Raw genomic sequence first — 14330 nt, forward strand, 5'->3', positions numbered from 1 at the left:
ATAAGTACTTAAACGGCTGGAAGGCGATTTCATATAAAGAAAAATGAGACGAAAACAGAAACAATAACTTCACAAAACAAATCAAGCAAACGAGAAAAACTTAAAAGCGATTATGAACATATGTATGTATGTATACATGCATGTACTCTGTATAAATAAGTTATGTGCACTTTGCATTGAGGTGGGTTGAGGGATTGAGGCGCGGTGCGACTGTGTAAAACTTTTAACAGTATAGTAAATAAACAAGTAAATGATATTAACCAAGTTGCAGTTGCAGAAAACTCATACGAAAGCCGAAGACAAACAAAAAGCGAAAATAAGTACGAATGATAAAAACAAGAATTGTTTAAAAATTTTGATGATACGGCGAAAGCAGCGATATGACGATATGACGATATGACAAAACTCCAACCAAAAGCAGTTGAAGGAGCAGTTTAAAGGTAGATATGTATATACATATGTATGTTCAAGTGCAAATAAATTATATATATTCCATATGTTGCGTTTATATTTACAAACGAAATTCTTGTCATACGACAGCCAAGTTTGTCGACCGGCCGATGAGCTAGCCGGGACATATGGAAAGTGAAGAACATATGTATAAAAGCAGGTATGCATATACATATTTACACTTACATATACACTTTTATATACACATACGTACGTATTCATCGTACGATATGGTGGTGCAAAATGTGGGAGGTTGAGCTGGCGCCGACGTCTGACTACACACCCATACACTTACTTACATATGTATATACTTATTACCAAATTATTAACACATTTTTGAGAGGAACATACTAAATTCGACATATATGCTAATTTTTAAAGCATATAAGAGACGTTTATAATATAAATATAGCTTTTAATGGGGTCACATGTAACTTATGGGGTTTTCTTATTACTTGTTTCGGTTGAGTAGCATTTTGCAAAATCCTTTCTATTCAATCGATGAGTCTTTGTGGTGTTTTGTCCGCCTTAAATATCCTTTTCACACTTTTTTATAGTAATAAATATATATATATATTTATATATAAGATAAACTGAAAACAAATAAAATACAATAAAAAATATTTTCTTTATACGCAGCAAAATATACTCGTGAATGCACTGTACGCAGTGAGGAAGAGACTGAATAACATTTCTTTGGCTGACGAATCCCCAACCAAGTGCACCAACAATATAATCCCCCCAACAGAAGAAGAGGCAGCAGCAACAGCACCGCAGTGTAGTTGGCTGCCAGTTTACAATAACAACAATTGTGTATAAACTGGAGCACACAAAGTGCACAGAGTATTCACATTGGGCGCTCTCCGCGCGACCACAACTGAGAGTCACTTGTTTTCATTCACTGTTTTTGTATCTATTGCTATATTTCATATAAATTGAATCGTTTAAATAATATTACCCAGTTAATCAGTTGATGAATAAATTGATGTTTTGGTTGCAATGCACTGCCAAATACGCACTTTTAACTCAGAAATATTAGTGTTATTTTTCTCTAATTTGTGTAAGCTCTAATTGAAACCGAATGATGCCAGCTGTAAGTTTGCGATAAATAGCACATTCTAATTGCTCGGTGTGGGGTGAAAATCTATTACAATATAGGGTGACACAGGGTGTAAAAGAAATGATAATCAACACTTTAGAGAAACACACGTGGCTCATGTGGAATTAATAACGACTTAGTAATCTTTTCCGAAACTTCATATTTTATTGTTGTGTAGAAAATATTACTTTATTGCGTATGAAGTAAAAAACAATTATCATAGAAGAGTTTGGGTGGATTGAATTTATATTCCATGAATGTGTTTCAAAATTAAATTTCAATCGTTTTTTATTTTTTAGTGGTACATATGTTCGAAATATAATAAAGTTATGAATAAATATGTAGGGAAATCTATTATTTTAAGTTATGATGATTGAATAATTTATTTAAAATGTAATGTAAATAAAATATTACTTTTGGTTTCTTAATTTCATTTGGACTACTCTGTGTTTTAAGCAAAATTTCGTAGTGTGTGTCTTTGCTAAGCGTGAAGTCTTAAGTTGTTTGTGTTCCCCTGTGCTGTTATTGGTGAATTCATAATTTCGTATTAACAAGGATTTGTAGCTTTTTGCTGAACTTGGTTGACATGTGGTTTCAACAAGATGGCGCTACATGCCACACAGCTCGCGATTCTATGGCCATTTTGAGGGAAAACTTCGGACAACAATTCATCTCAAGAAATGGACCCGTAAGTTGGCCACCAAGATCATGCGATTTAACGCCTTTAGACTATTTACTTTTATAGTATCCGGCATTTAGAATGCGTTCGCTAAGAAGTTGGTGGTTTTTCCATTACTCAGCCATATGTATATATATCATCTTGTTGTTCCCGATCTATTGTGTTGGCGGAATCTCTATTAGGCTCTACTTGCAGCCTCCAAGTTCGCAGATCTTCCTTACAGACCTGTAAACTATAATCATAACAATGTGCCTCGAGGAACAGGTCAGATAATTTTATATCTAAAGTTAAAAACGAAGATAGCTCATTCTACCAAATGATAGTATAAGGATAAATTAGTGCGCAGTTGCTTGGTAGAGATATCCATATCTACAACTAAAAACTGCATACATATACAATATGTATAATGGATGCCATATAAAAGAAGACATGCAATCAGGGCAACATATATTACATATTTCTTCTTTTTGTCAAAAAAACTTTTATGCCAATTTTCTTTTTTCTTGTTAAAAGATATCACGTCTTCGTTTTCAATCACGATAAAGTTTATTCCACGATGAAGAGGAAATTCTCATGAGCACTGCTATACCGACATAAGAGTATCCACCACTTGCAAGCTTACAGTTTCAACTAAGTACTAAGGACCGCGCCCCTTCGACTACCCTTCCCATGAAACTATCAAGAAGGTATTAATTAATCGAGGATTTCTTCTCCCGATAAAAATTGTTTTATAAATTTAACGCGAAATTTTGGTCAAGAATATATTTTTTTTTGTTTTTTAATAAAACGCCAAATTTCAGAGTATCCAGTTCAGAGATGCTCGTATAGTGGTCACCGCAAGCCGTCTTTTTTGAGAGGAGCTCCCGGAGATCAGCTGTAGTTCTTTTCCAACTAAATATTTTTACTAATACTAAGTCTTAAAATACAGTTGAAGATAGCAAAATAGAGATTTTCCGGATTTCAGTGGTGCTCAAAGAATGCTTCCATGCATTTCTCTCTCTCTTTCTTTTCTAACATTTTTAAAGCTACCGCAAACAGGACTGAAGATGTATTGTAACCTTCTTACAACGAAATTGTCGGTGCTAACGCATGTACCCACTTGTAATACCAACCTAATTATTACCAAGAAGCACCTCGTTGCATTTATTAGCCATTTACTAACCGCAATTTGTTGTTGTTTTCCAAGTTGGCGCAATAAAATTTTTTCACACATGCCACCAAGTCAAAACAAGAACCGGAAAAAGTGCGAAAGTAAAAAAAAAATGGAGCTATTTTCTACGTGTGAGAGCTGAGATTGCGATTATAAATATCCACACGTCGTAACTCATTGAGTGGCTCACACACACACACATGTTCATGTGGAAAGCAAGTGTGCGTAGGTGTTCCTGTGTGGCGAAGTTGCAGTGAATTGGTAACATTAGTTTCATTGCAGCTTAATGGCCGCGTCAATGGCAAAACTTAGCCCATTACAAGTCGAGTCTTGCGGGGCCTGTTGGCGGAGCGGGGCCATTTGCAGCGACAGAATAATGTCGCGAGGCGAAGAAATGAATTTTTATGGCGGAAGTGGAAGTGCATACACTACCAGATCTTAACTGTACATATATACAGCTATGTGTTCGCGCAAATCGAATGAAGCAATCGACGAAACTTTTCAGCGGAAAAAACAGCTCTTGAAAAGTTTTGCCATTGGGACGCGCGCGTACAAGTGCCGGCGTTGGCTGCTATGTGTGGACGTTGGGGGAGTTGAAGGGCTGCGCATTTCCATGTGGGTTAGTTGCGAGCAGAAGAAAAAGCTGGCAGTGCGCATTTGGCTGCAAGTTTGGCTAATAAGCGCAACACGCAACGACGAAAGGCAGTGTGATTGACTTTGAGCTCCTTAAAACAAATACTCATAAGTATTTACATATGTATATACATATAGTATGCTCGATCCCACTTGGGAAATATGCTTTTGTGATCTTGTGTATCTTTTTTCTAGGTGGATTTCAATGTTGAATAGATTTTCCAGTCTCTATTTTTGCTGATGATCGTTTTGCTCTCATGAATCTTCCACATTGAGACTATCATAAATGCTTCTTTCCTAATACTCATTGAGAGCAGGCGACTAAAAGGCGAACTACTGAGTAATCTGCATATCCTTCTCCTTCGCTCCTGAGTAGAAAAGAGTTGAACTGGCGTCGTTGACGCAAGTTTACTGGTTGTTCACCTTAGGTTGTCTTAGGGATTAGAGCTCTTACAATCAGATTATAGTTTCTTATGAAATTGGATGGATTTGAGGTTCTAATGATAAAGCATTTCTTCTTTTTTATCCCAACAAATTTATGAGTGAAGCCTCAATCGGTATTAAAATATAGTTTGTTTGCCCCAACAAGGACCTCGCACACATGTGCACATCATTTCCCCTTCCAAATTTCATTTCCCTCTCATTTAACCACCGACGAGCCTTGTCTAGGCGCTTGTGTTAGTATAAGTTTAACGGCGTTGCCAATTGCTTTTGTGTGCGCGCAAATGTATGCTTCTTTGAGCAGTTGACCAGGACCATTGAACCATTAAGTGGGCAATTAAATTCAATTAACTTCCGTCATAGATTCTGCGCAGCGTAAGTTTAGCTCCACATGCGCGGCTGAAGGCCAGCACAGCTGCTTGTTTGCCTGACTTCGTCCGCAGGTCACGTTGTTTCGACTCACACACTTCCTGGTGGGCCTTACCGCACGCACGTGCCTGCATCGCAGCTCTGAGACTCGACTTCTCTCCTTTGTTACCGCTAAATGCTGCATTTTTCCGGTGCAAAAGTTTTCGCAGCCTTAAAAGTAAATGCCACAGACATCAGGCTGCCAACAGCAGTTTTTGGCTTCGCGCAAGCATCAGCGTCGCCACCGCAGTCGTGTCGAACGATTCTCCAGATTTATATCTTCAAATTGCCGAATTTGTTTCTGGTATTTTTGACTACTTCGTATGCGTGTGTGTGTGTGGGGGAAAGTGAAGCTTTTGCAAGGTTCGGCTTTATGCGGTTGCTGTTGACTCGGTCGTAAGCACTTCCTCGAGTATGTGTGTGTGTGTGTAATCCACCGCCTGTTTATTCGACTCCTGTTGCTCGCTGAACTTTTACACTTCTGGCCCGCTTCTTCGTTTCTCCGCTAAGTCGCTGGCGAAAAGTTTGCCGCTGCGTCTTTTGATGAATATCATTGATTCTGGCGATTTTGCGTTTTGTCTGCGAAAAGTTTGCTTTTCTTGCTGCAGCAGAAAATTGTTGAATTCAACAGCTCGCATTTCCATAAAGTCAATTTGGGGGCAGCGAAGTGTAGTCTTGGCATTGCCGTTGTGCTGCTTTTCATTTTCAATTAATATTGATTGCTTCCACTTGTTTTTGGCCTTATCCTCAGAAGGGAAGGGATTATTAACAGTCAGAGAAATCAACAAAGTTTACAAACACACATTTTTATTTGTGACGAATGTCTGAATGGTTTTATATGTGTGCGTCTTTCAGACTATATTTGTGTGCCAGAATTAATAAGGTCATACGTAGTTCCACTAAGCCGCGAAAAATATTTTGTGTTGAAATTTAGGTTAAGTCTTCAACTTTCACTCAATTCGACCTCATATACTTTAAATATTAAAATTATTATAAATTCCATAATCCATCAGAGCATTCTTGCCAATTGCTGCTTTATTTTCTATATAAAGGACTGTTCAGAGCGCTCAGAACATCACCTGATAATTAAGTGGCATCACCTACTACTTTTTGTACATTTACGCACTCTGCAATCCTGTCAAACATTAGATGTAACAATTGCTTAAATAAATTCCATTCGCTTTTATAACGTGAACAAAACAACACGATTTCGGCTTTTTGTTCTATTTCGCTTTTCATCGCTTCTGTTCTATTTCGCTTTTCAACGAGCGCAAAAATTCTTGCGCGACGACATACATTTGTTGGTGACCCCGACGTGATACCGCGTGCAGTTACATTGCATACTTTGTTGCTTCTTTCGCAGTACCGTGTACAGATCACCAGATCCTACAGTTAACTCATCGCGGTTAATAGTTTTGTTGTTCGTAATTTTTCTCCTATTTTGCCGTGCAAAATATACAGTGTACAAATCACGAACTTCAACTGTTAATTTAGTTGAACAGTTTCATTTAACCGTATTAATATATATAAACAGTTTGCCGTGCAAACAGTTACCTCGTAACATTCGTTTAAAAAAAAAAAATGTCGTTTTTAAAAAGAAAAAGTGAAGCCATTTTACGCAAGTTAAATTCAACACCACTTGGCATGGAAGAACTTAATTCCATGGATCATGCAGAGCTGTCAGTCAGATCAGAACAGCTCGATCGTATTCAACATCAATTCGAATTAACGCAGTCACAATTGGAGGAAGAGGACCCTGATGAGCTTGAAACTACCACTCGCGATGAATTCGCGGCAACTTTCATCAGAGTTAAGGCAGCGTTTACGAGGGAGTTAAACAAGTTGGATCCTCAAGTAATGTCATCTACGAGACATCAACCTTTACAGGAGCAACCATCGGTCATTGTGATGAAACAACCAAAGTCTCGTCTGCCGCAGTTGCAGCTACCGTCATTTGGAGGAGCGTATACAGATTGGCCGAACTTTTTTGGCATGTTTCAAACAATAGTACACGATGATACAGAATTGTCAAACTTGGAAAAATTCCAGCATCTTCGTTCATGCCTAAAGGGAGCAGCACTGGATACTATCCAATCACTTGAAATGCGTGACGAAAACTACACAATTGCTATGAAATTACTTAGTCAAAGATTTAGTAATCGACGTTTGATTTTTCAGGCACACATTCAAGAGCTATTCGGATTACAGAGGGTGAGCACTGACAAGAAATCAGGAGAGTTGCGTTCGCTGGTGGACAAATTAGTATCGCATGTTCGAGCCTTGCATTCGTTGGGTACGTTCGAACAAATAGCTGATTGTTTGCTTCAGTATATCGCTGCACAGAAATTGGATCCCGAAACACACGCATTATGGGAAGAAAAGGTTCCAGTTGACGAGTTGCTCACGTGGACGGACATGACTACGTTCTTGCAGAGGAGATGTCAAACATTAGAAAATGTGACTCATGCTATGGTAACAAAAACACCTAGCACACAGGTGAGCAATACAAAGTATCGTAAAAATGCATTTGTTGTTTCTAAGACTTCCACCAAAAGTTGTTCGATTTGTCAAAAACATGACCATATTGTATACACGTGCCCACTATTCGCAAGTTTGAGTCCAAGTGACAGGTGGAAGGAAGCCAAAAGAGCACATCTGTGCATAAATTGTCTCAAACCAGGACATCAGGTGCAGCAATGTAAATCTTCTACATGTCGTTGTTGCTCAATGAAGCATCATACCCTGCTGCATTTTACTCAAGTCCACCAAGCCGTAACTGGTATTTTAGAAACCACACCTGGTCCATCACAGCCAGCTGTCCTCGTCACAAGGACATCAAAAAGTCGCTCACCTTCACCTCTGTCACGCTCTTGTTCAACTGAATGTGTGCTTCTTGCAACTGCTATTGTTTTCGTTCGCAACAGTGTCGGATCGCTAATACCATGTCGTGCAATCCTCGATTCTGCTTCACAACTCAACTTTATAACGACGAGATTAGCAAATCAATTACAAATTAAAAAATCAAAATCGTCTTTAGCAGTTTCTGGTATCGGAGATTCGGAATTTATTGTTAATTCTAGCGTCAACATTTCAATTCACTCTGTACATAACAGCTTCAGTGTCAATTTAGAATCTGCGGTAACTCCAACAATCACCGATTATCAGCCAAACTATCCACTCGAAGTCAGTGATTGGGATATTCCAGCGAATATCAACTTAGCTGATCCTGAGTTTCAGAAGCCCCAACGTGTGGATCTTCTCATAGGTGCAAGCATATTTTTTGATTTGCTTTGCATTGGTCAAATTCGTTTGAAAAATAATTATATTCTACAAAAAACTCGTTTTGGATGGATCGTATCGGGTGGCCAAAGCACATCGCCAAAGCTATCATCGCTTACAACAACCGTAACAACATCGCTTGAGTGTGACGCAGGTCATCCATCTACCAATGAACTGGTGCGTTCATTTTGGGAAATAGACAACAGCTTTGAGCCAATTAGTAAGGCAACAAGAGAGGAACTCGATTGTGAAGATCACTTTAAGGCAAACTACAGTCGTTTGCTGACAGGCGAATATTCGGTTCGCTTACCTCTAAAGCCCAGTATTAGCCTTCTTGGTGATTCCTACGAGCAAGCGTTACGACGGTTTCTAACTCTTGAGAGGCGTCTCGAACGTAATAAGGAAGTAAAATTACAATACATATCCTTTATGAAGGAATATCTCGAACTTAAACACATGTCTCCAGTATCGAAGCCAATACCATCGCTACCCACATATTTTATTCCACATCATTGCGTGTTCAAAAACGATAGCACAACAACAAAACTTAGAGTCGTATTCGACGGCTCAGCACAGACTACAACTGGTTATTCATTGAACAATGCGCTGATGGCAGGTCCAACCATTCAGCCAAAGTTAGCCGACACTCTTCTTCGTTTTCGAGCAAATCCGGTCGCCCTAACCGGAGACATTTGCAAAATGTATCGGTGCATTCGAGTCACCACACCTGATAATTACTTGCAATGCATACTTTGGAGGGACGATCCAAAAGATGACATAAAAATATTTAAACTCGATACGGTTACTTATGGGACAAAGTCTGCACCATTTTTGGCTATTCGCACCATGCATCAACTTGCTGTCGATGAAGCAGTTTTATACCCATTGGTTCCAAAATAATTCAACGCGATTTTTATGTCGACGACTTAATCACTGGTGCTCACACCGTTGAAGAAGTAAAAGAAATAATGAAACAAACCTCTGATCTGTTAGGTAAAGGAAACTTTAAAATTCGAAAATGGTGTTCAAATAAACCAGAAGTGCTTAGCAATGTGCCGGATACAGATAAGGAGAAATTAATCAAATTCGATGATGGAAGTGTTTTAACTAAGACGCTTGGACTTCAATGGAATCCCGATGCTGATATTTTCATATTTTCGTTTACTTCTCGCCAAAACAATACAAAAATTACTAAGCGCTCAGTTTTGTCGGTTATTGCTCAACTTTATGATCCATTGGATTAATTGGACCCGTAGTGTGCAAGGCAAAAATATTCCTTCAGCGACTGTGGGTGGAGAAGATCGATTGGGATGAAAGTCTACCAATGACTTATCAAACAGCGTGGCTTCAACTTTACGATGAATTTAGTAGTATAGGAAATATGACTTTTCCGCGATATGTTGGCTTTCCAAATTCTAGCTTGGAGTTACATGCATTTTGTGATGCCAGTCTGTTAGCTTACGGCATCTGTATCTACGTAGTATCTCGTTTAGGTGGACATGCATATTCCACATTGCTCTGTTCGAAATCAAGGGTTGCCCCATTAAAAACGGTCACAGTTCCTAAACTAGAGTTATGTGCAGCTGCGCTTCTGGCTCAAGTAATTCAGTCTATATACAATTTACGTATATTTAACTGTCGATTCTTCTGCTGGTCGGATTCTACAACGGTTTTGTCATGGATCAAGGAGGAGCCTTCACGTTTTAATATTTTTGTCGCCAATCGCATTACAAGTATACAGCATTTAACTAATGGCATGGAGTGGCGGTATGTACCAACACATCTAAACCCTGCAGACATCTTGTCGAGAGGTGCATCGCCCATAGAGTTATCAAACTCTTCACTTTGGAAATTTGGACCCCCATTTCTGCTTGATTTGGAAACAAATTGGCCAGAAAGTAGTATTCGCGTTAGAAACTTACCTGAACGGCGGAAAAATGCATTACTGTCGTCAACTTCAGTAACTGATATATCACTTGATTGTAAATATATAAACTCCTTTACAGTAATGCAGCGCATATATGGTTACGTACACATGTTCATCAAAAAGGACCATTCTGGTATTCTCGATACTACACATATTCAACAAGGAACCTGGTATTTACTTCGTATGGTGCAAAGAGTGAATTTTTCTTCTGAATACAAGGATCTTAAAAGGTCTGTGCCAATAAGTACATCGAGTAAATTAGCGTCTTTGTCACCATTTTTAGACTCATTTGGACTTATTCGAGTAGGTGGTCGTTTAGAAAATGCGTTATTGGATTACCATTCACGACATCCAATCATTCTACCTAAGGGACATCCCCTAACAGAATCTATCATAACACATTTTCACCATCAGAATCTACATGCCGGACCCCAAGCATTACTTGCTGCAATTCGACAACAATATTGGCCCCTGGAGGCAAAAAGGTGGTGAGTCACATAGTAAACAAGTGCGTGCGATGTTTCAGATTACGACCCAAGATTTGCGAACAGATTATGGGAAACTTACCAGAAGACCGCGTCCGTCAAAGTCGGCCCTTTCTAATCACCGGAGTTGACTATTGCGGACCGTTCTACTACCGATCTGAAATAAGAAGCAGACCATCAACGAAATGTTACATAAGTCTCTTCATATGTTTTACTACGAAGGCGGTTCATATGGAAGTCGTAAAGGATCTATCAACTGAATCCTTTCTAGCAGCATTGCGTCGTTTTTATTGCACTCGTGGAAAACCAAAGATCATTTGGTCTGATAACGCAACAAACTTTGTTGAAGCAAGAAATGAAATGGCAGAATTGCAGCAACAATTTCTTAAGCAGCAACATGTTGAAGCAGTTTATCGGCAGTGCCTTGTTGAAGGAATTGACTGGAAGTTTATTCCACCTCGGTCTCCTCATTTCGGAGGTCTTTGGGAGGCCTCAATTAAAATAGCGAAATTCCATTTCTGGCGAATTGTTGGTTCTGCAGTACCCACTTTTGATGAACTTAGAACACTCGTATGTCAGATCTCAGCAGTTATTAACTCTCGACCACTTTGTCCAATTACAGAAAATCCCGATGATTTAGATGTTCTCACACCAGGCCATTTCCTTATAGGAGCACCACTAACGTCTTTACCAGAACCAAACCTTTCAACAATAAACACCAGTCGACTGAACAACTGGCAGCGAATACAATTCATGCAACAGACCTTTTGGAAGAGGTGGAGTTCCGAATATTTATCACTGTTGCAACAAGGTTCACGATGGCGATACCCAAGGAACAATATCCCAATTGGAACTCTTGTCCTTATCAAGGATGAAGCATTGCCGCCACTCAAATGGCTGCTTGGAAGAGTCACTAAAGTCTTCCTGGGGAACGATTCTAAAGTTCGTGTAGCTGAAGTTAAGACGGCCAATGGTATTTGCAAACGAGCCATCTCTAAATTGTGCGCTCTTCCCATCGATGATCATTTAGCTGGCGGTATGACTCGCCATCGGGGGGAGTATGTTCAGAGCGCTCAGAACATCACCTGATAATTAAGTGGCATCACCTACTACTTTTTGTACATTTACGCACTCTGCAATCCTGTCAAACATTAGATGTAACAATTGCTTAAATAAATTCCATTCGCTTTTATAACGTGAACAAAACAACACGATTTCGGCTTTTTGTTCTATTTCGCTTTTCATCGCTATTCGTTCGAGCGCAAAAATTCTTGCGCGACGACATACAAGGACATTAATTAATTTATAAATTTTGGCTTTAAAGCAAAAACTGTCTTCAGAATTGCTACAAACTTCAACGAGAAACTCTCAATTAAAGCTCGAGTGAAGCTTTTTCTTCCGTTGCATGGCAATTTGCCACTTCTTATGCACTTGATTTTCATAAAAATGATCAAAATGGTTGATCCATTTCGCAGTTCTCCACTATTTTAAAGAAAAATATTTAAAGGGGAATGTTTCTTATCATTCGAAAGAACATTCCTTGGCATTAATTTTTTTGAAGATTGTATTCAAATGCTGGCCACGGTTGGCCACGGATGGTCGTTTGAGCATTTCGAACGACACGCTTGATGTTTTTCTCCAAAGCCTGAATGAAAGCTGGATTGTCCGCATAGCCTACATATCCCCAGAGGAAAAAGTTGAAAGGTGTGATAACACGCGATCTGATGCGAAGTGATCCGGCGAATACGGTAGTTGTGGCACGAAAATTTGATAAAAAACTCACGAAGAATCAATGCTGTGTGCGACAGTGAATTGTCGTGGTGCAAAAACCAAGAGTTGTCAGCGCATAATTCTGGCCTCTTTTTAGGAATATCTTCGCGCAAACGACGCATAACACTCAAAATGTGTTCCTCAGTTTGACCGGTTGGAAGGAATTTGGAGTGCATCACACTGCGATAATGGAAGAAAACTATCAACATAACCTTATAACCTTGATTTTTGACCTGCTTTGACTTGGCTTTTTCGGCTTCGGCCCAGATAACGGGCAAGCTGGATTCTGTAGCATACCAGAACTTGCTTAAAAATCCTATCGTACCGTTTTAGGAAGACTTATTGTTCTCTATATGCACCGCCGTAGTTTTCCAACAGGACAGGATTCCGTCGTGGAATCCAATATTCTACATGTTGCTTCTACGGTAAAATATTGTATATTCTCCTTAGAATTGTTTCTTAAAATAACAGAGCCGTTCGATATCTAAAGCGATTACCACAAATAAATTTAGCAAAATCTTCCGTGCATTTTTTGGTACCTGCAGCTTCTTGCATCTCATACCCAAACTAATGCACCGCTTATTTACTCTTAGCACATGAGCGCATTTATCTTGATTTCCTGACGCAAACAGCAGTCAATTACAGTGAGAGTAGTACGTCAACGGCAGACAATTTGGCAAAGGTAATCACAACGATTTGTCAATGGAGATGCTCCAGAAAACCCACTTCTATTCCACCAAACCACGCTGTGTTTTTGAGTCCTTAGAGTAATAGGTGGTTGCATGCAACATACCTTGATAAGAAACCTGAACATGAAGCATATTTTCTTATGACGATGAATAGGCGCACATATATTTACCCCCCCACACACACACACACACACATAAGCGAATGCAACGTTTTCAATGCCAGCAGAGAAGAATTGCCACTGTTGCATGTGCTTGTTGCAATTGTTGTCTTCCCTCGTGCTGCCGTCTGCCACTGTCACTGACGTTGACTTTTATGTTTGCTTTGTCACATCTGTGCTTTTGGAAGCAAAAGTCATTTCAGTTAAGTCCCACAAGTCGTCTCGCTTGTCAAACGAAAGAAGGCAGGAAGCACACAGCAACCTGCCGAGGCAGTCACTTATTTCAACCCACACACGCGCACACACGCACGTTATCCATATTAGAACACACACATACAAGCACACTTGTTTAGGACCCGCAATATTTTCGTTGAACTAAATTGCATTGGGGATACAAGTGCTCACTTACAGTTATGCCACCGTGAATATGAGAATGAACTCTCATATGCCTCACAGTCACCCCTAGCCCGCCCGACCAACCGACCGCTGTGACAAACGTGCGCTGCTGCAACAAAAGTACTTAAATCATTTTGTGGCATCCGCACACACACACATGCGTGAATATAATATTCGTGGCATTTTTCCGTATTCTCCATCATTTGCGGCACGTCGGGAGTCCTTGGCGGAGCTGCCTACGCGTCTGTCGGCAAGAAAACTCATAAAGGTGCTCTGACCGCCAACTGGCTTCACTGCTCCATTTGTGGCATCGCCATTTGTGCCACATGCGAATTTCAACTGTTTCTTGCCTCACCCTCTCATCGATGTCACCGGCTGCCGCTGTGTTGTTGTGCGTTGCTGATAGTCATAATGCACCCGTTATTTATGTGCACCCTAGTAATACTCACATCCATGTGTGTGTGCCACATGAGGTTACATTAAAGGAAAGGGTAATTGGGGCATAAGTTCACAAGTGCCATTGTGGCAGTGCACCTTCTATGAAGGGGCACATGAATTGTAGCACGAATAACATAAAATATCAAAAAAAAAATATTGTATAGGAAGTGAAGGCGACAATGAATACAATAACAAAAAAATTGCTAAAAATTATTATGAGGTTTTCTTAATATGCAAGGTTACTAGACTCTGCAAGACTGCAATAGTTTTAAGTAACGATTGCGGCTTCAACATAGAAAATTAAGTAAACTTCTCATAGTTGAAATCC

The 14330-nt window shown here is 39.6% G+C and overlaps 1 protein-coding gene and 1 long non-coding RNA gene across 2 annotated transcripts; both read left to right on the top strand.

Annotated features, from left to right (window-relative positions):
- Positions 1 to 6: 6 nt before the first annotated feature.
- On the top strand, positions 7 to 1224 carry LOC109579577 (uncharacterized). Its single transcript, XR_002183900.3, has 3 exons — positions 7 to 440; positions 541 to 610; positions 1090 to 1224. It is a non-coding gene; the product is annotated as an uncharacterized LOC109579577 (long non-coding RNA).
- A 5217-nt stretch (positions 1225 to 6441) lies between these two features.
- Positions 6442 to 9039, top strand: LOC125776490 (uncharacterized). Its single transcript, XM_049448659.1, has one exon. The coding sequence runs from the start codon at positions 6442 to 6444 to the stop codon at positions 9037 to 9039; it is 2598 nt and encodes an 865-aa protein (XP_049304616.1).
- Positions 9040 to 14330: the final 5291 nt, after the last annotated feature.

This window comes from Bactrocera dorsalis, chromosome 2 (assembly GCF_023373825.1).
Source record: "Bactrocera dorsalis isolate Fly_Bdor chromosome 2, ASM2337382v1, whole genome shotgun sequence".
Classification (NCBI taxonomy): Eukaryota; Metazoa; Arthropoda; class Insecta; order Diptera; family Tephritidae; genus Bactrocera; species Bactrocera dorsalis.